We start from the raw sequence: 23,611 nt of genomic DNA, 5'->3' as shown, positions 1-23,611 counted from the left end.
TCTCAAGCGAGCGACCATCGACAGTCAGAAGCGGACTATGAATAACACGGGGCTCTAGAACTTTTGACCACCAATGAACACTCCGTATACTCTTGTCTTGGGAACGGAACATCTTTTCCTCTGTCTTAAGAGTCCCTAAAAGAACTTTACTCCGCACATACGCCAGGAAAGATCCTACGTAAAAATCTCGTACACTGCTAATTCCGATAAACCTATAGTAAACAGGCCAAGTCAACGGGCCTCAGTGATCGCGTTGCAAAGGCCGCCTTTTAAAGAGACAGTTGCTAGCCATTCTACTAAGAAATCTGCTCCTTAAACCGCTCTGAAATTTATATAAATATTAAATGTGTTTAGTTAGAAGTATTACAGATTTACGTAAACAAATATAAAAGAGATTTTAAAAATAGGAATCATATTACTTATTACGAGCTGTTAAAGCTGATAAAGATAAGTTGGTTATTAATAAGCAGATTAATAAGCAGATTAATAAGCAGATTGACATGATAAGGACACTGCACTGCCAACGGCCTCGCTGGCAATCCTTGTGTTATTAAATTAGTGAGAGCGTTTGCAAAGTTGAGGGTCCCTCGGATCATCGTCTAGATCGTCTGTCTACCTATACACTATGGTGCTAGGCAGCGGCAGCGGCGTCCTCCTTGGCCCCAGCCACCATTGCATCAACACTGAAATCCCAGAGCTTCCGCGAGGCCTGATCCAGCTTGGAGTGGCATCGGTCGGGGTCCCTGCCCGTCGACCCAAGCCGCCACTGGTACATGTCGCCCATCTCCCGCGAGCTGCTCACCAGCCACTGGCTGCGATCCTTCCTCGACCGAGAGAAGGCACGCAATGCTCTCTCGACCGTCAGCCGCCGCGCGCCTGCGACCTTGCCCTGGCCCTGACCCTCGTCCTTGTGCTCCCGGTCGCCTACGTGCAGAGCAATCTCGGTCTGTGCCGTGTCGAGCACCTCACACAGCACGAGCGCGTCCTCCACGCCCATGCAGGCTCCCACACCCTGGTGCGGGCTGCTGGCGTGCGCCGCGTCCCCCGCGATGCACACCAGCCCCCGCGCGTATGTCGGCGCCGGATGCTCGTACATGTCGAAGATCCCCCACTTGACCATCTCCGCCGGGAACAGCTTGGCAATCTCACCCACGTGCGGGCCCAGCGCTGAAACGGCGCTTTCGACCTCGTCGCGCGTGGCCGGTGCTGTCATACCGCTTGCTTCGGGGAAGTAACGCGGCTCGTGGGCAAAGATGGCCACGTTTAGGAGTGCGCCGTTCATGACCTGCGCGCGCCGTCACTCATCAGCTATCGCGACATGTAGCGTGCTGTTGGCTTCTGCCGAATAACGTGTAGACATCAGGTATGTTTACGAACCGGGTACGACATCATGTTGACATCTGGCCCGCAGTGCATGCACGCGCTCGTGGCCTTGTCCTCTCCCAAAGCTGCGATGCCCGCCGCCATCGGCACCATGGTCCGGTAGGCCACGACATGGCTGAAGATTGGGCGAGCCGCCGGATGGGTGGACCCAAGCAGCAGCTCTCGCGTCGTCGAGTGGATCCCATCGCATCCGATGAGCACATGGGCACGGGCAACGCTCCCATCCGCGAAGCGTAGCGCCACACCTTCGTCACTCCCTCCAGGCTTATCCTCGTAATCCACGAGCGGCTTCCCAAACTCCACTACGCCCTCGGGTAGCAGTGCCGCCATTCCCAGCAGGAGATGGGACCGCACCGCGCCCCAAAAGTTCAGGCTACTTTCCGGCATCTGGAACAGCAGCGAGACTGCCTCGTCCGCCGCTTCGTGCTTGGTCCGCGGGTTGAACGCGTCCCAGTACCGTGTGTGCGAGCTGGAGCTCGTCTTCTGGGCGATGGCGCTCAGCGTCTCGAGGAGTCGGGGGTCGAGACGCTGCATGCACTCGCGCGCGACCCCCGTGAAGCCGAACCCAGCCCCGATCTCGTGCCACGCTGCAGCTCGCTCGTAGATCTTGACGTGCATTCCCCGGCGCAGGAGGCCCAAGGCTGTCATTAAACCAATTATCCCACCGCCCACGATGGCCACCTCCAGGCGCGGTTTGTTGACGTCTGGCGCGGCAGTCATCTCTCAACCTGACCTGGGCACAAGATGACGAGATAAGTAAGTAGATGTAGAACTCCCTGTGTTATTTGCCTCGTATATCCCCTGTGCGGTGGCTCGCTGAGAAGTTTGTGACTATGAAGTCGTACTAATTTCGCAAGACGACCTTGTCTCTGCGCTTCTCATTTCCAGGTCTTGTACCCACAACATAGCACTGAACTCATCGCACCCTTTCGCGTATGCATTGTGCATAACCGGAGATGGATGATCTCAGCAAGTCTCGTGCTTAGCCATCCCGTCCCCGGCGACCGGAACATTAAATCCCCATATGGCTAGACTGCAGGCAATCCAGAAGGGTTCCACGGAAGTAAAGCTGGATAATAGATCCTATCTTGGATTTGCGGCCGGGGTAATCTTGCTGACATAGCAGGCGAAAGATTCTAATGGTGTTACCTCAGCGGCTCAACAAGGATGGCCGAGGTTCTGTACTTGTCACTTGTCATTTTTTACAGATGAGCAGTTGCCCATACGGAAGATGAAGCTTGGTCGCTGACGAAGCGTAGGATGAAGTGCATTTTCCTCTAAGAACGTCCGTCTATGCTAGGTTTATCCTGTCGGAACAAGAAACAACCGGCACGCACACGGTGAAAGAGAGAATTGGGAACGCTTGCACATCCACACGATGTGGAAGAAGCGTCCTTCGTGGATAGAGCGTGCCACCCATGCAGGAGGGATTCCGCTCCGACCACCAACAAGAGGTAATAAGGCAGGCTTGAAAACGCGAGAGTGCTGTCTGGAAATGATACGTGTTGATACTCGTCTTGGTATAACTTGTGCTCACTTTACTCTCAGGTTTGACTCGAACAAAACATCACCTGTTTCTTTGATTGCTCGTCCCATGTCCTCTTACCCCCAATATTAGATCCTCCTTCGAAACTCATTCGTACCAGGCATGGACGGGACAACTAAGACCGAAGAAACGACAATATTTGTCTTCGGTGGGCATGTATTGTCACAGACCAAGCGAACACTAGACAAGCTCGTGCGGGCACTGGTGGATGGCCCAAATTCAAAGTGGATCAATGACACGGTGGCTGAGCTTCCGGGCTACTGGGACATTATGGCCAGTGAGATATCCGAGGTTGGCAGCACGATTCCAGGCAGCCAGCACCTTGCCGACCTCGGTTCGTGGCTTAAGCATCTCGACCGCAGCTCGGACCAGGCTGGGCAAGACGAGAGCATGCCCAACATAGTGGTTGGCCCGCTGTTGGTGGCCATCCAACTCGACCAGTACTGGCGCTACCTTCAACATGACAGATCCAGCAAAGGCTTGTCATGCCAGGAAGACCTGCAAGCCGAGCTGGTGGCCCGGCAGAAGGAGCAGAAGGAGCAACGCTCGTCACGTGGCCCTAGAGTCGAGGTGCTAGGGTTTTGCGTGGGCCTACTCGGGGCCGTAGCCGTGGCGAGCTCATCCAATCGGCAGGAATTCGAGAAGTATGGAGCCGTGGCGATGCGCTTAGCCATGCTGATCGGGGCCATGATCGACGCGCGGGAGGCGTGGGACAAGGGCCTCGGCAAGGGAAAGTCAGTGTCGTACGCGACCGCGTGGCGCGATGGGAAGCAACACGAGGACCTAACCCGTATCGTCTCGTCGCTGTTTCCCGAGGCGTATATCTCTGTGTTGTTTGACAAGGCCCGGGCGACGGTGACGACCTCGGAGCGCACGGCACCCTCGCTTGTGCGCCAACTCCGGGGGGCAGGGCTCACGGTGGCCGAGATTGGCATCGAGGGCCACATCCACGCGCCCGGGCCGGAGCGGAAGCGCCACACCAACTCCCTGGTCGAGCTGTGCTGTCGGAGCCCGGGACTGCAGTTTCCAGAGGCGGCGTTGATGGCACTGCCGACGTATGATAACCACGGCGACGGGGTCCCCATCTCGTTGGACCGTGGCGATATGACCAAGGTGGTCTTGAGCTCGATTCTGATGCTTCAGTGCAACTGGTACGGTACATTGTCTACGATTGTCGTGGACAAGGCCGAGGCGCGATTGGTGGCTTTCGGACTGGATCGTTGCATCCCGCCCACATTGGCGCGCCGTCTTGGCTCGAGACAGCAGCATTGGGAGGACATTGAGAAGAGTACTGCTCCCGGTATCCCTCATGTGCGTCATCTGAATATGGAGGTGCAGCAGCACCAGCATCAGCAGCGATCGCTTCCAGGCGAACCTCAGCCGACTGGAGCACATCCTGCTACCAATGGCACTTCGCGGTCCACAGTCAATCCAGACGAGCCTCGGCCGACCGCACAGCCTTCTAATGGTACTTCAAGATCCACAATCACCGCAACCTCGAATTATCCTGACCTCAAAATGGACAGAATCGCGGTAGTAGGCATGTCAATCAAGGTCGCTGGTGCGGACGACCTGGATGAGTTCGTGGACATGCTCAAGATGGGCCACTCGCAGCATGAGCTCATCACGCGCGACAGGCTCCAGCACGAAATCCTGCACCGGGAGAACGCAGATGCCAATCCAGACCGCAGGTTCTACGCCAACTTCGTGCGAAACTCGGATGCCTTTGACCACAAGTTCTTCAAGAAGAGCCCGCGTGAGTCCCAGGCCATGGATCCACAGAGCCGGCTCTGTCTCGAGGGTGCCTACCAGGCAGTTGAGCAGTCGGGGTACTTTGGAGAAAGCATAACCACCGCTGGGGGCTCTGCCCGGGACAAATGGAACGTCGGGGTGTACCTGGGCAACTGCGGCGTCGATTATGAACACAATATAGCTTGCCACCCGCCCACACCCTTCACAGCGACCGGGGGGCTTAAAAGCTTCATCGTGGGGCGGCTGTCGCACTATTTCGGCTGGACTGGCCCCTCTATAACCATTGATACAGCGTGCTCATCCTCAACAGTAGCCATCGACATGGCATGCCGTAACCTACTTTCAGGCGAGTGCACTGCGGCGCTGTGCGGTGGTGTTAATATCATCACCAACATGCTATGGATGCAGAACCTTGCTGCGGGCAGCTTTATTAGCCACACGGGCCAATGCAAGCCGTTTGATGATGAGGCCGACGGTTACTGTCGAGCCGAGGGCATGGCCTTTGTTTTTCTCAAAAAGATGGCAGATGCCGTCGCCGATGGCAACCCGATTCTAGCAACTATCCCCGCAACGGCCGTATATCAAAACCTGAACATTACTCCACTGTTTGTCCCTAACGAGCCCTCCCTCTCGTTTCTATTCAGAGATGTCATACGGCAGGCCAATTTAACGGCCAGGGACATCTCGCTGGTCGAGGCGCATGGGACTGGCACACCTGTGGGGGACCCAGCTGAATATGACAGCATTCGCTCGGCCATAGGTGGACCCATTCGTGACAAGCCGCTGCCATTCGGCTCAGTCAAAGGTGAAGCTCCTTGCTCATTGCCCTAGCCGTGTACGAAGTAAACTGACAAAGATATATCTGACGCCCAGGTCATGTCGGACACACCGAAGGAGCATCAGGAATCATCGCGCTGGTCAAGGTGATCATGATGATGCGCCACAGCTTTATTCCAGCCCAGGCAAGCTTCAAAACGCTCAACAGTGCAATCAAGGCACACCCAGACGACATGATGGAGATTGTGACGTCGCTGCGGCCCTGGTTTGACAATTGCAAGATCGCCCTTATCAACAACTATGGCGCCTGCGGGTCTAACGCAAGCATGGTGGTAATGCAGCCACCCTCAAATTTGGCAGGCAGAAGACCGGAGCATACGATTCAAGCCGACGGATCATGGTCGAGGCTGCCTTTATGGATCACGGGTCTGGATGTGAGAAGTATTGCTGCGTACAGCGCCAAATTGGCATCGTGGCTGCAGCTGCGTGGTGGCGACCATGAGGCCACGCTGGCGGACTTGTCGTTCACAATGAGCCGGCAGTCGAACCGGGCCCTACCTCAGGGGCTTGTCTTTAGCTGTGATTCTCTGACGGATCTAAAGCACAAGCTGCTGCAGACGGCATCCGCCACGAAGGAGACCGCTGAATCCATAGGGATCGTGGCCACCAAGGCCGGACGCCCCGTCGTTCTGTGCTTCGGCGGCCAGGTGTCGACGTTTGTGGGGCTAGACCGCAGCCTCCATGACAGGGTGGTCATCTTGCGATGGCACTTGGCCGAGTGTGATGCCGCCATCACGTCCGCCGGCCTGGGTCTGGGTAGCATCTACCCGGATATATTTTCACGGGAGCCCCAGCGGGACACGGTCAAGTTGCAACTTATGCTCTTCGCTATGCAATATGCTTGTGCCAAGTCCTGGATGGACTGTGGCCTGCAAGGACAGGTTTCAGCCGTTGTAGGCCACAGTTTCGGTGAGATTACGGCGCTCTGCATTTCTGGCGTTCTGAGCCTTGCGGATACCATCAAGTTGGTGGCTGGTCGGGCCAGATTGGTATATGATGCTTGGGGTGCAGATCCAGGCGCTATGATGGCAGTCGAGGCGGATGCGACACTGGTACGGGCACTCTTGCAAGAGTCGAATCGCCTGTCCGACGGCTCAGCCGCTGTTGCGTGCTACAACGGCCCTTCCAGCTTCACACTCGCCGGGTCGACCAAAGCCATCGAAGTGACCGCCGAGGTGCTGGCTGTGGATCCCAAGTTCTCAGGCATCAAGTACAAGCATCTCAATGTCACAAATGCTTTCCATTCAGCCCTGGTGGATCCGCTCGTGGGTGGACTCGGCGATCTCGGCAAGAAGCTGAAGTTCTGCAAGCCTGCCATCCACCTGGAGCACGCGACCGAGAGCAGTATCGCCTCCGAGTTGGACTGCAACTTTGTGTCATCGCACATGCGCAAGCCGGTCTTCTTCGACCACGCCGTCCACCGGCTAGCCGAGCGGTACCCGCAAGCTATCTTCCTCGAGGCCGGTTCATCTTCGACCATCACAGTCATGGCGGCGCGTGCACTCGCTCAAGATCAACTCTCCACGAGCCCGCCATATTTACACCACTTCCAGGCCATTTCTATCGTGAATAGCAAGAAGAGCGGGTTGGACGCTTTAACCGATGCCACAATCAGTCTGTGGAGACAGGGATTACGCGTCACATTCTGGCCGCACCATGCTAGGCAGGCGCAGGAGTATGCCCAGCTGCTTCTGCCGCCTTACCAGTTCGACAAGTCGGGCCGCCACTGGCTCGAAATGAAGTCGCCGAGCGTGGAGATCAACAAGGCTGCGGAAGAAATCGTGGCAGCCCGTGCTCTGGCGACAGACTACAAAGTCGTTCCAGATCAACGAGATCCCCGTCTCCTGGATCTGTTTAGCTTCGTCGAATATCGTGACAAGAAAAGCAGGAAACCGCGATTCCGCGTGAACACGGCATCGGAAAAGTACCAGTACTATTTCTCAGGCCATATCATCGCCCAAACGGCGCCCATTTGCCCGGCCACGCTGGAGAGCGACATGGCCATCGAGGCGCTCTTTAGCCTGCATCCAGAGTGGAGGGCCGCCGGTCTCTCCCCTGTTGTCCGTGATCTGGTCAACCACTCGCCCATTTGTGCTAATCACTCCCGCGTTGTCTACATAGACATGGACGCGCTTGACGAGGAAAAGGTGCAGTGGAGCTTGAAGATGCTCAGCGTTAGCTCTTCTTTAGGAAACGACACACAGCTGCACGTCGAGGGGCGGCTGCACTTCCGCTCGCTTAGCGACCCAGCCTTCACCCAGGAGTTCGCGCAGTACCAGCGGCTCGTCAGCCACGCACGATGCCAGGCGCTCTTAGGGCTCAATGCACTGGCGAACGACCAAGCTGACGATATTGATGTGCTGCGTGGGTCGCGGAATGTGTACCGCGCCTTCGCCGACATTGTTGACTACCCGGAGCTGTACCGCGGCGTCAGGACCGTGGTGGGCCACGGAAATGAGAGCGCCGGGATCGTGGCCAAGCGCCACCAAGGGCAGACCTGGCTGGACGTGCCCCTGAGCGATTCGTTCAGCCAGGTCGGTGGCTTGTGGGTCAACCTGATGACCAACGCGCCAGCCGGCGACATGTACATCGCCTCAGGGGCCGAGATGTCGATGCGCTCACCAGTGGTGCAGACGGTAACGGATGGGCACGAGAACGGCCCCGCGCTGTGGCACGTCTTTGCGCAGCACCACCGCAGGTCCGACAGGGAATTCACTACGGATTTGTTTGTGTTTGATGCCGCGACAGGGACCATGCACGAGGTCATGCTGGGTATACAGTACTCCCGGGTGAGCAAGGAGTCCATGAGCAGGATGCTTATGCGCTTGACGGCGGACGAGTCTGTTCTGCTGAAGGTGGCCAAACGGCAGAATGCCTCAGCACCAGCTACCGCAGCCACCAAGAGTGTCAGTGCAAGTGCGAATGAGATCATGGCAGCTGGTTATCCCGTTTCAAGCGCTCGGCACGTGGCTGATGGAGTCTCATCCAAGCCTCCAAGGAAGAAACGCAGCACCAACGAGGAGAGACCACCACGGCCGACGGATATCACCGATCAAGTACGCGATCTGGTAGCGGCCGTATCGGGAATAGATGCTACCGAATTCACACTTGATACGGAGATGGCCGACCTGGGGATCGACTCCCTTATGGGCATGGAACTGGCACGTGAAGTTGACATTGTATTCAAGTGCACCATCGACCAGGCGGAGCAGATGGAGGCCACGACCCTTCGCAAGTTTGTCGTTTGCGTGTCCAACGCTCTGGAGAGGGCCGGAAATGGCGTCAAGATGGGTAGCAATACCGACGACGAGAGTGATGAAGACGACGAATCCTCTTCCTCAGCCGACGAAGGGGTTCCAAAGTCCAGATCCCGCCTCGAAAATGTGAGCACTGATGTATCCACTCCGGAAGACACGGAAAACCTGCCTCCCAACGGTAAGCCCGCCACTCCTAGCCCAAAATCAGTGGTGGCAGTGGAGCCTATTTGCGCCACCGTCAGCAACCTGACATTGTCCCGATCTGATATCCTGGAGTCCTTCCATGAGGTCAAGATGTTGACCGATGAGCTCATTCGCGCGCACCATCTCGACACGCTTCACAAGACTGAAATCGCAGGCAGCAACCGCCTCTGCGTCGCTCTCGTTGTCGAGGCGATGGAAAAGCTTGGGATGCCCCTGAGTAACTCTGCCCCGGGCCAGGAGCTCGAGCGCGTGGCATTCCTCCCACAGCACCGCCGCCTCATAGAGTGCGTCTACAGGTTCCTCGAGGAAGATGCGCGGCTTATCGACCACGACGTTGTCAGTGGACAGCTATTGCGCTCGCACATTGCGACGCCACGACAATCAAGCCAGGAAATACTCGAGGGACTGCTCGACGCACAACCTGGATTTGCTGTGCCGAACCGGATGACTTACTACGCCGGACAGAGCCTGGCCGACGTCATGAGCGGCCAGACGGACGGGATCCGTGTCATCTTCGGCACGCCTGAAGGCCGCAGGCTTGTCCAGGCTATGTATTGCGAGCACACTTTCAACTATATGAATTACTTGCAGATGCGCGATGTTATCGGCCGTCTGGTGGACCGCATTAAGAGAAGGAGGCCAGACGAGCAGGAGGCTCTTAAAATCCTCGAGATGGGCGCTGGCACAGGTGGGACCACAATGGTCCTGGCCCCCTTTCTAGCATCCTTAGCTATTCCCGTCGAGTACACTTTCACTGATCTCTCCCCATCTATGGTCGCAAACGCTCGGCGTTCATTCGGCAAGGAATACCCATTTATGCGGTTTGCAGTACATGATATCGAGAACCCGCCAAGAGATGAGCACAAGGGCCAGCATATCATCCTGGCTAGTAACGCCGTCCACGCAACCCGCGATTTAGTTATATCAGCGCGTAATATCCGTCAGGCTTTACGTCTAGACGGGTTTGTCATGATCCTGGAGATGACTGAGGTGGTACCGTTCGTGGATCTAGTCTTCGGCCTACTTGAGGGCTGGTGGCTGTTCGACGACGGGCGCAACCACGCTGTTGTTACTGCTGAGCACTGGGAGCGCGAGCTACACTCTGCGGGTTTTGGCCATGTCGACTGGACCGACGGCAGCTTGCCCGAGAATTCCTTCCAGAAAGTTATCATGGCCCTGGCTTCAGGACCGCCTGAAGCTGCTCGCTTGCCCAAGGATGATGGGGGAGCCACGGGGCCTGGAGAGGTGAGGAATATCATAGGACTGGACAGCGGCGATGTCAAAGCGCGCGAGGCTGAGGCCGAGGCTCTTGTGGCCCTCTATACGAGTGGGTGGGCCACTCCAGAGCTAGACGCCGCCCGCAGCCAGTTAGTTGATTCCGCGACCCGCGACAGTCCTGCCGTGGTCGTGGTCACAGGTGCCACCGGGAGTCTCGGTGCCCACATCGTGCAAAGTCTCGTGGAGCACGAGGGCGTTGGAACGGTCGTTTGCGTCAATCGTCCCAGCAGCAAGCCTGTTGATGAACGGCAGGCTGACGCCTTCTCCTACCGCGGCATCGAATTGTACCCTTCCGCGCGAGCAAAGCTGCGCGTGCTCGAGGCCGACACCTCCAGGCCACAGCTTGGCCTGGCATCTCAGGAGTATAACTGGTTGCTAGAGAACGGCACCCACATCATTCACAACGCGTGGCCGATGAGCGGCACCCGGCCCCTGAAGGCGTTCGAGCCACAGCTCCAGGCGCTGAGGAACCTACTCAGCCTGGCGGGGGGCATGGCCCTCCGCCCCCGCAACAAAACCCGGATCGGTTTTCAGTTCGTGTCTTCCATCGGCGTCGTCGGGAACGTGGGCGTGCCGTGCGCCTTGGAGCAGCGAGTCCCCATGTCGAGCGTGCTGCCGGGAGGTTACCCTGAGGCCAAGTGGGCCTGCGAGCGCATGCTCTACGAGACGCTGCATCAGTACCCAGAGCTGTTTCGCGTCTTCGTCGCGCGCCCCGGCCAGATCGCGGGCTCGACCGCGAGTGGGTTCTGGAACCCCCGTGGAGCACTTTGCGTTCCTTGTCAAGAGCGCCCAGGCGCTTCGCGTCTGGCCCGATCTGGACGGGACGCTCATGTGGATTCCCGTCGACAGGTGCGCGCGTGTCATGGTCGACCTCCTCAAGATCGGAGACCCAAAGGCGGGTGCACATTCCGTCTACCACATCGATAACCCCATCGGCCAGCCGTGGAAAGCCATGACGCCAGTGCTCGCTGCTGCTCTCGATATACCCCCACACAGTATCATTCCATTCAAGGAATGGATTAAGCGCGTTCGCCGGTCACCCCTGTCGGCTGATACCGACAACCCAGCTGCACGCCTGGTGGACTTTTTTGAATTCCACTTCCAGCGCATGTCTTGTGGGGGACTGATCCTTGATACACAACATGCAAAGGAGCATTCCGAGATTATGGCTAAGGAAGGGCCGGTCAGTGCTGAGATAGCGAGGTCATATGTTGCTAAGTGGAAAGAGATAGGCTTCTTGCAAACATAGACGCATTAGGTAGCGTCACCAGAGGGACGTAGAGATATTCAAGTCTTGCTCGAGTTTATAGAGTTCTAAATAGATTGTCTTCTCGCTGAGAATAGGAAGAGGGAGTCGAGGAAGCTCGCCAGTCCCTTCAGAGAAAGGGGTCAGCGTGACATTCAAGTTGCTTGGGAATGACCCAATGTAGCCAGTCCATGGGCACCTTGCCTACCATTACTGGAGCATGATCCTCACTCGCATTGTTGGAGGTATATTAATAGCACCTCACTGTATGTTTGCGGCCACGTGCGCTGGAGCAAAATTTATAGAGCCTTAATTTAATCCGGGCTTAAAGTGACCGATTCTCGTACCTTGTGTTCTCTGGATTGACTTCCTTGAGGACCTTTAAGGAAACATGGTACCACGCCATCATACTAGGGATCCTAGACCATCAGTCTCACATGAGACCCGTAAGCAGAACAACACCAAACTCCTCAACAAATGGACCCACTGGCGATCGCACAACTGCCTGTCAACCGAGACCCCCTGCGACCGCGAGTATTGATACCTGAGCACCGCTTTTGCCCGTTCCGCACGATCGACCTTGGCAAACCTGACGCCATGGTCAAAGTTGCGTGCAAATCTTAGTGTGAACCTTAGGCTGCAACCACGTGGGGGACGCATCACTGGGCCCAGAACTTCGGTATCAAGTGTACATGAAAGTTGCAGCTGGTGAGGACACGACGTTCCTGGGCCCGATTGCGCAATCCATCACACCATTCGGGTCGGGGGTGGAGAAAGGATGCACAATCGTGCGCTATCACCAGCTTCAAAACTTGGTAAAAGCCAGCGCCTGCCGTCCGCTCATGTTTCATCTCATCGAGTCTCACTTCAACTTGCCCTTGGTTTGTTGTTGATCAGTCCGGCTGCGCTTAAATTCAAAATCGCCAGCCTCGACTTTCATACACTCTTGGTGACATTAAGGTCAACCGATTCCACCTCTGTGATCTTGTATCAATTCGGGCCTCTATCTTGAGGGTACACGCTCAGTATGGCCGAAAACGGTACCTACCCATCCACAGACCCGGTCGTGTACGAAGAGTACGCCGGCAAATGGGCAGACCAGCCGCAGGATGCAGACAGTTGGGTCAAGCGTGCGCAAGACATAGCCTCTGTATTGGAGAAAGACGCCAGCGCGCGTGAACGGGAGAATAAGTCTCCACGAGCAGAAGTATCTCTATTGAAGCACTCAGGCCTGACCAAGATCCTCGGCCCAAAGAAGTATGGAGGTGGCGAGCAGCCCTGGAGTGTCGGATATAAAGCAATCCGGGAGGTCGCAAAAGCTGACGGGTCAGTTCAATGCTTTGCAAATGCCACCACGTCTGCCCAACATGCAGAAAATACTAATATTTGATATTTAGTTCCATTGGAATGCTCCTCGGATACCATCTCCTCTGGAGCACGACTGCCAATGTCGTCGGAAGCTTGGAACAAGCGGATCGCTTGCAGAAGCTCATCCTCTCCAACAACTACTTCATCGGAGGGGCAGTGAATCCCAGGGACAATGACCTGAGAATCACAGACAGCGGCGACAAGATCACTTTCGGCCGCAAGCACTTCAACACCGGCGGTGTTGTCTCGGACTTGACTGTCCTCGAGGGCGTGCTAGGGACCGAGGACCACATCTTCGCGATTGTACCAACTGTACAGGCGGGAATCAAGTTCGCTCACAACTGGGACAATGTCGGTCTTCGCTTGACCGAAAGCGGTGGTGTCTCGATTGAGGATGTGGCTGCCCCATGGGAGGATGCCCTCGGCTGGGACGTGAAGACTAAGCGCCCCGACCCAGCAGTCCTGGGAATTCCTTTCGCCAGTTTGCTTCTTCCAACCCAAGTCAATAATGAGGCCTGAGGTAGCTTGAGAGAAAGTGCGCCGGCTGATTTTGTATGGCAGCATCCAACTCGTGTTCAGCAACTTCTACTTGGGCATCGCGCTGGGTGCACTTCAGTACGCTTCAAAGTACACTGTCTCAAGCAGTCGAGCCTGGCCATTTGGTGGGGATGTAAGTGAATTCCTACCCCAGCGGTATTACACCTGCTGAAAGTTGGAACAAGAATTGACACTTTGAGCAGAATAAGGAAAAAGCCACGGATGAGTTTTATATTCTCTCTACCTATGTGCGTCCCCTTCTCCTTTCTCGTTCCAACGCCCCGTTGAGCACTTGGAGCAACTCACTCCCAAGCTTGCCTCGGGATGCTTTCAAGCACACTGCTCACTGCGGCACTTGAACGCCCGACTATGCAAGACCACCGCTCTCGAAGAAGCAGCGCCACTGAATTAATCTGCTGACACGCATCCCACCTAGGGAAACTTCCTGGCCCATCTCCGTGCCGCAGAGGCTCTCGCAGATAAAGCTGGTCAAGCTGCAGACGCTGTGTACACCAAGTACCCCTCAAACAAGGCCGATGTCACAGCTCGTGAACGCGGCGAGCTCGCCGAGTGGGTCGCCAGCATCAAGGTGGTCGCGACAGACACGGGGCTCAAGGTCACGTCAGGCCTCTTCGAGGCGACCGGAGCCAAGGCTACAGCCACGAAGGTTGGCCTGGACCGGTTCTGGCGTGACATCCGAACGCACACCCTTCACGACCCGGTGTCGTACAAGAATAGAGAACTGGGACGCTACCAGCTCCTTGATGAGGTACCTGAGCCCACGTGGTACGCATGATCTTCCACGAAGAGATTCTGGGTTAGATTGGTTGGATATTTCTTAAATACTAGTTACTGCTAATTCAAACGCCTTGTGCCTTATGCTGTTCCCGCCACGGAGCCACAAATCCTCCACCGTGCTTGGAAGAACGCCGTCAAATCGTATGTCGATTTAATAGGAATCTCGAAATAAGACCCCCATGCCACTAACTCTCCCTACTCATGCCCTTTTTCATATATACCTGATCGAAGTCACAGATGAAATGAGGCCCTTGATGTATAATATTTTCGTTCTCTGTCGTGCTACCGAGTCTCCGTAGCCTCGGCGCTAAAGTTGAGGTCCAGGCGAGGTACATATTTCACTGCAAGCCGCCATGAACTCGCCAGACAATGCCAATTGCTTGATTGCAGATAATGTCCTTGTTTGCTTTCTTTTTCAATACCAATTTAATCCATTTCAGTGTTGTCCGAGTAAATTGTCCGAGGTCTCTGCGCTGATCTGTGCCAATGGTGACGTAGTCTAGACGTTCTGCGACAAAACGGTGATACATTAGTTGCTAAGTAGTCCCCCGGGCGATCTAAAGTCACAACGTCACTGACTCCAGTCTAAGTAAGGGTTCACAAGAGGGCTGCAGGAGCGGTCTTCTCAGGGTCCTTCATTAGTATTGTGAAAGCCAACTGTGGCAAAGTTGCACTTTCAGCATGAGATATCTCGCGACGCTTGCGCTCCCACTACGGTCAACATTTTCACTGAGAAGCGCCCGGTTCGCAGCTTGTCGACATTATCAAACCCACAAGATGTCTTCGAATGGAGACCATGTGGAAAAGGTCAGCGAGCCTCAGCCCGCGTGTGAGGCACACCAGCACCAAGCCGGCTCGACCACCCACCGCGACCTGGACGAGTGGAAGCACCGCGAGCCGTACAAAATCCACGAAACCGGCGAAGACTTCCCCGTGAGGTGGCGAGGAGGGTGCCACTGCGGGCGCGTGAAGTACCAGCTCAGCCGTGAGCGGCCCCTGGTTTCAAAATACTGTCACTGCACCACGTGCCAGCGGCTTCACGGCGCCCCGTTCCAGTGGGCCACCATCTTTCACAAGAAGGACATCAACTTCACGCACGGCCATCACGACCTGGGCTGGTACGACCCGACTGCAAAGACGCAGACGCATCACCTCCCTTGCAAGGTGCAGTGCGCCTTCTGCCGGACGCCCATCATGGACGAGGGGAGGAACATGATCCTGCTCTACCCCACTCTCATCGAGGGCATTGAGACGCCCGAGGCGAGGAAGGCATTTGAGTCTAAATGCCACATGTTCTACCACCAGAGAGTGGTAGACTTCAAAGGAGACGGGATTGCAAAGTGGTCTGGGCTGGAAGGTGAGAGCGACTTGCTGGACGATGATGGGAACGTGGTCAAGAAAAGGAAGCAAGAAAAGGGAAAAGCTTGATGGACGGCATTCCGGAGAAACCTGCTGCATGTTGAAATCCCCGCGTGATCTTGACCAAAAGGGTCAACTTGCTTATACATTAGCACATGCAACACGGCTCTGGAATTCATGCATATGGACAAGAACGGAAACCCGCATGGGGTGATTTTTGATGCGCATGTGAGCGCCTAGCACTGCGAAGCAACTGTGAGTAAATGTCGAATTAGGAGATTAAACTAGCTGCATTGATAAACATGCACATGTATCTACTGTACATCATGGTTCTTCTGCCGCCCCAGAAGGCGGATAATTCCTCCGCACGATCGCCCGCAGGGGCTCGTACGCAGCCCTCGAGACCCCGAGCTCGTGCATCATGGCCGCAAACCGCGCGTCGAGCGGCCAGTGCGCGGGCATGTCCAGCAGCAGCACGACCATGTCGTAGAACTCCCAGTCCTCGATATGGTCCGCGGCGAGCTTGGCCAGCGCGACGCAGACGTGCACCCACCCGGACACGACGGCCTCGTCGACGGTGCCCTCGAGGAAGCGGAACTCGACCGTCCGCGGGCTCGCCCTCGCGCGCGCGTCCTCGGCCCCCAGCGCGTGGAAGTTGAACCCCAGCCGCCGGTACTTCCTGCCCGTGCCGCAGAGCATCCTGCCCAGCTCCGCGTGCGTCGACGCCCGCCAGATGGCCCGCAGCGCTTGGCGGTGCGCCCCGACGAATCGGAGCGTGTCGCCGTCGTCCCCGCCGTGCGAGCTGCCGACGCCGCTGCCGGTCCCCGTCAGCCGCGCGTTGTTCGTCCTGACGAGGAAGGTGTCGAACTCGTCCTCCGGGCCGGTGGCGAGGTCGTCGGGCGTCTGCCCGCCCGGCAGCCTGCCCTGCAGGGCCAGCGCGATGCGGCTGTGCTGTCGCCAGGGGAAGCTCCACGTGTACGTGTGGTCAAAGTTGCGGGACCGTGGGTCCTTGAGGCCGCGGAGGATGGGCTCGGACAGCCACAGCACCGTGGCCAGCTTCTTCATGCTCTTGAGGGAGTAGAAGAGCCCGTCGTGCCGCCCGACGTGGACGTGGACCTCGGTGGAGTGGTTGGCGACGGTGTTGAAGCTGTGCTGCAGCGTCCTGCAGACCGAGCCTATGCCGGCTACTGCCTCTCTCCTTCCGGTCCACCGTAGCTTTGGCGAGCACAACTCTACTGGGATCCACACAAATTTATTATAGTCTGGTGCTGTCACGTCGATCAAGGGCCGCTCGTCGTCTCCTTCCTCATAGCTTACAAACGTTGGAACGGCAGAGTTGGCTTTGTACACTATCCAATGCGTTCTCCAGTAGTCACTTCGTTCTAGTCTATCTCCCTGTATTTGATGGTATGTTGTTGCCTTTATTCCGGGGAGGGAATGGAGGGCAGTGGCTATCGCTTCGTATGTGCTCCTTTGGATCTGCTTCTCAGACTCGGTCATGGACTCCAGGCTCTCTTTCGGTCGATGAGGGACAAATGGTCTTATCTCCTCGTTCAAAAAGTTGGTCTTGCTAAGCTTTTGCGGCACGATGGACTTGATCTCCACGGCGAAAGTGATGTCTTCAGCTCTATCTCTAGTCGAAGACAAGGGTTGGATTGTTGTGTCCGCGGTCATTACTGAGCTTCGTAGGACTTGAGTGTCGTGTCCAAGTGCTGAGAAACAGGTGCTGCAAATCGGGCGTCGAAATGCTCTTTGCCTCGTTTTATTCCAAGTTCGCTCGTGTGTGACAAAGATTCCAACCCACAAACGCCACAGTCGTGACTAGGAAGCCTGGACAGTGACTCCGCACAATCTGACGCCAACAGGTGCCAAGTTTCTGAGATGCTCCACAAGGTTATACTCAATAGGGCCAGTCCTGGTACGAATTGAGTTCGAGCACTCCATGCCGTTTATTCAGGCCTGCTGATCGGGTAGACGCAATGCTCCGTTTCTGCGAGTCACAGCATGAGAATCTCTTGAGTATTTGCTTGTGACGGAAAAAGGAAGCGAATGCTTTATATGCTGCAGACGGCTTGTGCTCCCCCAGGATGACAGGTAGCATTCGAAGCCGGCCGGCCGGCCGTTGCCCAAGTCTGCCGGCGGTCCCCTTGGACCCCTGCCTCAATCAGAAGGAAACGATTCTTGTCACCTCATGTAGTGAAGGATTAAACTAGCCAAATACGCCAAGCAAATGACAAGTGATACGATGTTATAATTTGAACGGCGGGTGGGCCGATCCATTCTTGTAAAGGACATAGACGTCAGGCCTCTTCTACGGTGGACATATTTGTCTCATTAGCCTTGCATTGTGAGTTTTCAAGAGAAAATCGTTGGGCCTTACCCCAAAAGTGAGGTCAATAAATCCTTAGCATCCGCTCATCCTGGTCACTCCTCGAAGTGAGCCCAACGAGCCACTTGTGCCTGACATATGGCGAAAGTTCTGCCGATCCCACCTAGCCAGACAAGTACCTAAATGAGATCGAGGCGCCTGCGGCCAGAATTGCTGCACCTATGATCTCATACATGAACTCTAATGCAAGGCAGACGTTCATGCGCACCCTGTGGGCAGGCAACGGTGGTTCCAACCGGCAAGACAACTAGTGACCAAGGCTGGCGTCTCGGTCACCGTTCCGTGAAAGGAGCCAATCACGGAAGCCAATGCACAACCCCATTGCTTCAATGTTCGAGGCGACCACAGATTGCAACCATCTTCACAGGCCAGTGTACTGCCTAATATCCCACGGCCGCGACCCTGTTGACGGAAACTGCCGCTAGGGCCCCAAGGATTCTTCCCACTCGACGGTCCCGTGTGATATCAACTTCCAATTCCGGCACAAATCTGGGTATTGCCAAGATGACTACAACTCAGTAGATCGAGTGGCGGATGGCACAATTCGCTGACAAACAACTAATTATAGCCCAAGACGGCTTGATATCTCCATAAGAGGTTGGCAGCTTCTTGGGCACATGACGACGCCGTCCATGTCAGGTATCTAGTGCTGAATAAGCCGACCTCGACGCCCGCGGTTGGACTGACAGCAAATCGACACAGCGGAGACAGGCGGAGACAGGCGGAGACAGGCGGAGACAGGCGGAGACAGGCGGAGACAGCCGAGGAGCAACATGCTAGACGATAGCAAAGCACCGGTTGAAGATGGCGTGCATGACGGACCGGATGTCAACCCTCTCCTTGGCCGCGTCCTGCCGCGCCTGGACCTCCTCCAGCACCTGCGCCGTGATCTTCGCGTTGCCCGCGACCCTCTCCATGCGCAGGATCTGGCTCATGACCCACGCGCGCTCCTCCGCGTCCGGCTCCTGCTCGGACCCGAGCATCAGCAGCGGCCACAGCATGTTGACGGGCAGCGCGTCGTCCTCGCGGTCGAGGCCCTCCGCCAGCAGGCCCGCGAGGCGCCGGATGTGCGCGAGCGCGTCGCCCGCCTCGGCCGTCAGCGGGAAGGCCTTGTATGCCACGCGGTGGAGATGTACTTTGCTCGCGTAGTAGTTGGACAGATACGTGCGGAAGGCCCGCGTCACCACGGACGCGAGGTGTGCGGAGACGTGCGGCGGCGTTAGGCGCCCTGCGACGGCGATATCCATCAAAGGTGGTCGCTGCTCGTATAGTGCCCGCAGGTCCGCCGCGATTGCCTGCCCCGTGTTCATAACCTCCGTCTCGTCCTCAACTGTGCCGCGGGGCCGGTGCCATGGATCGATTTTAGAAATTCTGCCCATAAATGACTGTACCTTCTGAAAGAAGAGAATACCCGGCTGGTAGAGGACCTGGAAGAGGGTGTCCTCAATGTCGTCGTCGGCGAGCTCGTCTTCTCTGGTCTCGGGGCCGGTGGCGGTCTTGAGGATGTTGGGAGACGAGACATCGACGAGGAGAGGCTCCTCGTCTTTCTCGAGGAAGAGGCCGTCGCCGCCGGCGCTCACAGCTCGGCCATCGAGGAGCCGTATCCAGAGGAGGAACTGTTTCTCGATCGGGGTGAAAGACGCCTTGTCTCCGTGCTGGAAGATGTTGTAGGCCCTCTTGAGATGGGTGTGAGCAGTCTTTATCCTGGCTTCTAGGATGTCAACGTAGCTTAGGAAGAATAGGGTTGCCAGCAGGTTTGTACGGTCAATGCTCTGCTTGAGAAATGACTCAGCCGGGTGCTCATCGTACGCTGCCACCTCGGCGGCGGCGTTGTCGTAGTGGTTCTGCTGACTTGCCAGCCAGTTCCCATCGCGACGGCAGAGCATCAGATTAGAGAAGGCCAGGATGGCCCATCGTATCATGCGAGATGCGTTGGACATCCCGACCAAGACCTGCCGCATAGCAAACCAGTTTTTCTGCGTCTCTACTTCAGCCAGGATGGGAGGCGTAACAGCGTGGGCGAAATAATCCATGAGACGATGGTTCTCCACCGCTACCGTCTCGGAAGGCACGAGCAGGTCGTCTTGGTCGGCGTAGCCGGTGCAGCTGGTATCTGGAACTGTTGACGGCTCCGAGTTGTCATAACTGTTGGGTACCAATCTACCCTGCATCGAGACATTGATGCTGGCCTGGGGCGATGAGTTGATCGTGGCCGCGGGGACAACGGGATTATGCCCGTTTTGAGCCAGCGCGTCGAACGTCACACCCTGCCCAGCAGTGACGGCTGGGCTCATCTGTTGCCAGATGTCACCCGTGCCAGTACCGGAATCCCACAGGAAGGAGGCGTAGTCGAAGAGCTGGTTGACGGCATGGAGAGGCGGGGTCTGGAACAGTGGCCCGCTGGGTGCCGGCTCCATTTCTGGCATGGGAGTGCGTGACACTTCGGCATTGCTTGGGGCTGCGGTGCTCCCAGCATTCTGCCTTGAGCGCCGCTTATGGCTGCTGGTTGGGAAGGAGAGCGGCCACTTGCATTCGAGGTTGAGACGCTCGCAGTGGCTGCAGCGAGGTCTCAGCTCGTCGCATTTGACTTTCCGCCGTCTGCCGAATGGTCAGTGATCGGTCCTTTGCCTCTGTGGGCCCATCGCCGGCGGGTTTTCCGATCGCCTACTTGCACGTGAGACAGCCGTGTCTTGAGCGGGCCGAGGACTTGTTCGACGAGCGTGCCGGACCACCAGTGGAGTTTGGTGTTCCGAGGTCGTTCTCTGGACTCGGCGACATGATCGCGGCCGTGAGCCTGCAGTCGAGTCACCGGCGGAGAGGGCTATAGACGGGTTCGGGGCGACAATCGATGGTCGGCCCACGAAGCTGCAGCTCGCCTCGATTTGACAGGAAGCTAAACAGCCCTAGGCTTGCGAAAGAGACGGGAATCCGGACGCCCCGGGAGCGGGTCCATGTAAGTAGGCACTGCAGTTGCTGGCGACAGTCCAGAGTAGCCCGTTCCCGCTTGCCAGGCTTCCTTCCACATGTGTCCCGGAGATTATCCGTTGGCGTGTACATCACAGTTGACTTGTGGAGAACTGGCCGGTCTCTCCTTAATTGAGCTCGCTTTTGTTGGCCAGTTCGTGCGCTGCTGTCTGGAGAAGTGATGTTTTCTCCACTCCCCACAACCTCCGCGAGTGGGCCTGCTCAACTTGGGGGGGTCTCCAGCTGGAGGTGGGCTGGTGCGTGGGGGCGCGCATTGACTCGGCTGGAAGCTGTCGCGGTGCTTCGTATCCCGTGGGCGGCTCAGATGGAAACCTTGCACACATCAGGTGCACCCTACTGTGTAGGAAGCACAAGCCAAGCCTCTGAGATATCCACCAACATGATTCAGACATTTATTTTGAGAACTTGTATGCATTGGTTGGGTTGTTGCTGGTTTCAAGTCACTCAGCGTACAAATCAAAAAGCCACCTTCATGAAGCCCAGGGATGCCCGTCCTGGATCCTAGCCCTAGATGATATCACAGCAGATGCTTCCAATGCGCCAAAAGAAAACCATTCCACAGGTCTAATTGTAGCGCCAGAGTCAAGGTCAGCACATTTGTGTCCTCCGAGCGCAGCGCGGCTCAAACAAAGAGTCCGTCCCAGTGCTGCTGTTTGAACATTCATATACATAAGTGGCTGCCATATCCAGGTATCCTTGCCAAGTCAGTGATTCAAGAGAAAATTCAAAGATAATAGAGAGTAAAACGAAACGCTGAAGACCCAGCCAACCCTACCAAGACGCCGACGCATATGATTGATGGACTATGAGGACGTGTGTTGGAAAATTCGCGATGGTTGTTGTCCCCTCTCCGTCTGCTGACGGCTGCCATTACAGCCATTCGGGGGTTGTGAAATCGAACTGCCACCATGCTGCACGATGATTCAGAGTGAGCTCCCTGGGTTGATGAGGAGTATGCACTTGTGCGGTCCAATTTCAAGGCCATGGTGTCGTCCAGAGCCTATTGTTTTTAGATGTCGTCCTCGTCCTCATCAAAATTCAGCACACCTAACATATCGTCGTCGTCCTCATCCTGGACTATCGTAGGTGAGGACGCAAAATGCCTGTCGTCACCTGGGCCCAAGAAGTCGCTGTCCGACACACGGGGATCGGCTGCCGTGGGTGAGAGGACCGCAGCTGCAGATCTGTCCTTCTTCATGATCCCAAGCCCCTGCATCGTGTATCGAAATGGCGCAGCTCTGAATGCAGTGACATTATCCGACACCGTGGTCACGACTCCGCCGATGGGAGTGTTGTTCATGATGACGTTCCCGGCCGAGGATGCAACTGCGCCCCCGATGTCCAACATTCGGCGCGCGGCAGCTCTCCGCCGCTTCTGCATCTCTGAACTCAGCCACCACTGAGCGGTCGCCTGGCCGACCATGTAGACCACCTTGCCGTTCTGCTTTATGGTTTTCAGAACCTCGGACTGAAATTTCTGAGCTGTGACCCGGTCCGCCTCGTTGCCGTTAAACATGGCTTGGACACCGTCGGCGTCAATTTCGACGAAGCCGTTCTCCCTGAGCTCGTCTCTAGTAGGCTCATCTTCAGTCATCATGTCCTGGTCGTGGGTCCGCTCTTCAACATCATCACTGGCAAGGCCATCATCATCAACCTGATACTGGCCAGGAGGTTGATGTGCATAGCGCATCGTGTGAGGGTCAAGCTGCTGGAGATCCTCATGGTGCACACTTTTAGGAACTGTCGGTGGGCGGTGAGCATGCTGGCCGAGACTTTGATCTGAGCCCTGATGGGACAGCTGGGATTGTCGTGAGCGACGTGACGAAAGCCGGCGCCGGTCTGCAGGGTGATAATGTGTAGCTGGCGTAGTGCTAGGTGAAGGCGAGTACGACAGAGACGGGGGCGGCGGCGACGCAGGCTCCGGGTGTTGCCAAGCGTTGACAGAGGAGAAGTTGTTGTTGTTGTTGCTATTATTGTGGGGCCTTCCAGATGCGGCGGCGGCGGCGGAGTGGTGGAGTGCGGCTGGGGCGATGACGGGCTCAGCCGATCCGATCGGTGTCAGAGGCTCCATCAATTCGTCCTCGTTCAGGCCGCTGAGAAAGGCAGCCTCTTCTTCCTCGTTATCGAAGCGAAAGAGGCCCTCGTCGTCTTCGGCATAGTCTCGACCCTCCATCATGGTGGGCGAGGGAGGGCGCTGCCTCATAAGATATGTGGTGCGGCTCACTGCTGTGTGTGGCGTGTGTGTTGACAAGGCAGCAGAAGACGAGCGGGTTTGAGTTGGGGGAAAAGGTGAGGGTGAGGGTTGAGGGTTGAGTTGAGGATGAGTGTGAAAGTGAGTTGGGACGGGACGAGTGCGTAGTGCAGTGCAACCAAGCGAGTTGTCGGGTCGGAGTCAAGACCAGTCAGGCGCAGGGTGGGGGAGGGCTGGCCCAGGCAAAGTCATCCAGCGTGTTGCCGCCGATGGCCCTCCAGTCGGGGTTGGGAAAGCCAGTCGCAGGTGGTCGGGGTTGTCGAGCACGATGAAAGAAAGGCGTCTCCGTGCCCGTGCGAGCCAAAATGCGAGATGAAATGTCGGGGTGGGAGGGCGAAATTGATGGAAGTGGTCGAGTGTCTCTGCCTGAGGCGAATGCCCTCAAAGTGGCGGGTGGGAGACTGGGAATGGAAACGGCAGA

The 23,611-nt window shown here is 56.6% G+C and overlaps 7 protein-coding genes across 7 annotated transcripts; 3 read left to right on the top strand and 4 right to left on the bottom strand.

Annotated features, from left to right (window-relative positions):
- Nucleotides 1–631: 631 nt before the first annotated feature.
- On the bottom strand, nt 632–2,103 carry INS49_009972 (uncharacterized protein; the record flags this gene model as incomplete). The annotated part of the gene is made up of 2 exons (XM_043170699.1): nt 632–1,285; nt 1,378–2,103. 2 exons carry the CDS (start codon nt 2,101–2,103, stop codon nt 632–634), a joined length of 1,380 nt encoding a protein of 459 aa, XP_043025264.1.
- A 928-nt stretch (nt 2,104–3,031) lies between these two features.
- On the top strand, nt 3,032–11,506 carry INS49_009971 (uncharacterized protein; the record flags this gene model as incomplete). The annotated part of the gene is made up of 3 exons (XM_043170698.1): nt 3,032–5,486; nt 5,555–11,000; nt 11,107–11,506. The coding sequence occupies 3 exons, from the start codon at nt 3,032–3,034 to the stop codon at nt 11,504–11,506; spliced, it is 8,301 nt and encodes a 2,766-aa protein (XP_043025263.1).
- Nucleotides 11,507–12,530: 1,024 nt separating this feature from the next.
- Nucleotides 12,531–14,204, top strand: INS49_009970 (uncharacterized protein; the record flags this gene model as incomplete). The annotated part of the gene is made up of 4 exons (XM_043170697.1): nt 12,531–12,829; nt 12,901–13,352; nt 13,408–13,541; nt 13,845–14,204. The coding sequence occupies 4 exons, from the start codon at nt 12,531–12,533 to the stop codon at nt 14,202–14,204; spliced, it is 1,245 nt and encodes a 414-aa protein (XP_043025262.1).
- Nucleotides 14,205–14,983: 779 nt separating this feature from the next.
- Nucleotides 14,984–15,634, top strand: INS49_009969 (uncharacterized protein; the record flags this gene model as incomplete). Its single annotated transcript, XM_043170696.1, has 1 exon — nt 14,984–15,634. The coding sequence occupies one exon, from the start codon at nt 14,984–14,986 to the stop codon at nt 15,632–15,634; it is 651 nt and encodes a 216-aa protein (XP_043025261.1).
- A 255-nt stretch (nt 15,635–15,889) lies between these two features.
- INS49_009968 (uncharacterized protein) lies at nt 15,890–17,239 on the bottom strand (the record flags this gene model as incomplete). Its single annotated transcript, XM_043170695.1, has 1 exon — nt 15,890–17,239. The coding sequence occupies one exon, from the start codon at nt 17,237–17,239 to the stop codon at nt 15,890–15,892; it is 1,350 nt and encodes a 449-aa protein (XP_043025260.1).
- Nucleotides 17,240–18,730: 1,491 nt separating this feature from the next.
- Nucleotides 18,731–20,371, bottom strand: INS49_009967 (uncharacterized protein; the record flags this gene model as incomplete). The annotated part of the gene is made up of 1 exon (XM_043170694.1): nt 18,731–20,371. The coding sequence occupies one exon, from the start codon at nt 20,369–20,371 to the stop codon at nt 18,731–18,733; it is 1,641 nt and encodes a 546-aa protein (XP_043025259.1).
- Nucleotides 20,372–21,948: 1,577 nt separating this feature from the next.
- Nucleotides 21,949–23,115, bottom strand: INS49_009966 (uncharacterized protein; the record flags this gene model as incomplete). The annotated part of the gene is made up of 1 exon (XM_043170693.1): nt 21,949–23,115. The coding sequence occupies one exon, from the start codon at nt 23,113–23,115 to the stop codon at nt 21,949–21,951; it is 1,167 nt and encodes a 388-aa protein (XP_043025258.1).
- Nucleotides 23,116–23,611: the final 496 nt, after the last annotated feature.

This window comes from Diaporthe citri, assembly GCF_014595645.1.
Source record: "Diaporthe citri strain NFHF-8-4 chromosome Unknown scaffold_4, whole genome shotgun sequence".
Classification (NCBI taxonomy): Eukaryota; Fungi; Ascomycota; class Sordariomycetes; order Diaporthales; family Diaporthaceae; genus Diaporthe; species Diaporthe citri.
Note: the sequence above shows the minus strand (reverse complement) of the source record. Positions and strands in the feature narration are given on the sequence as shown.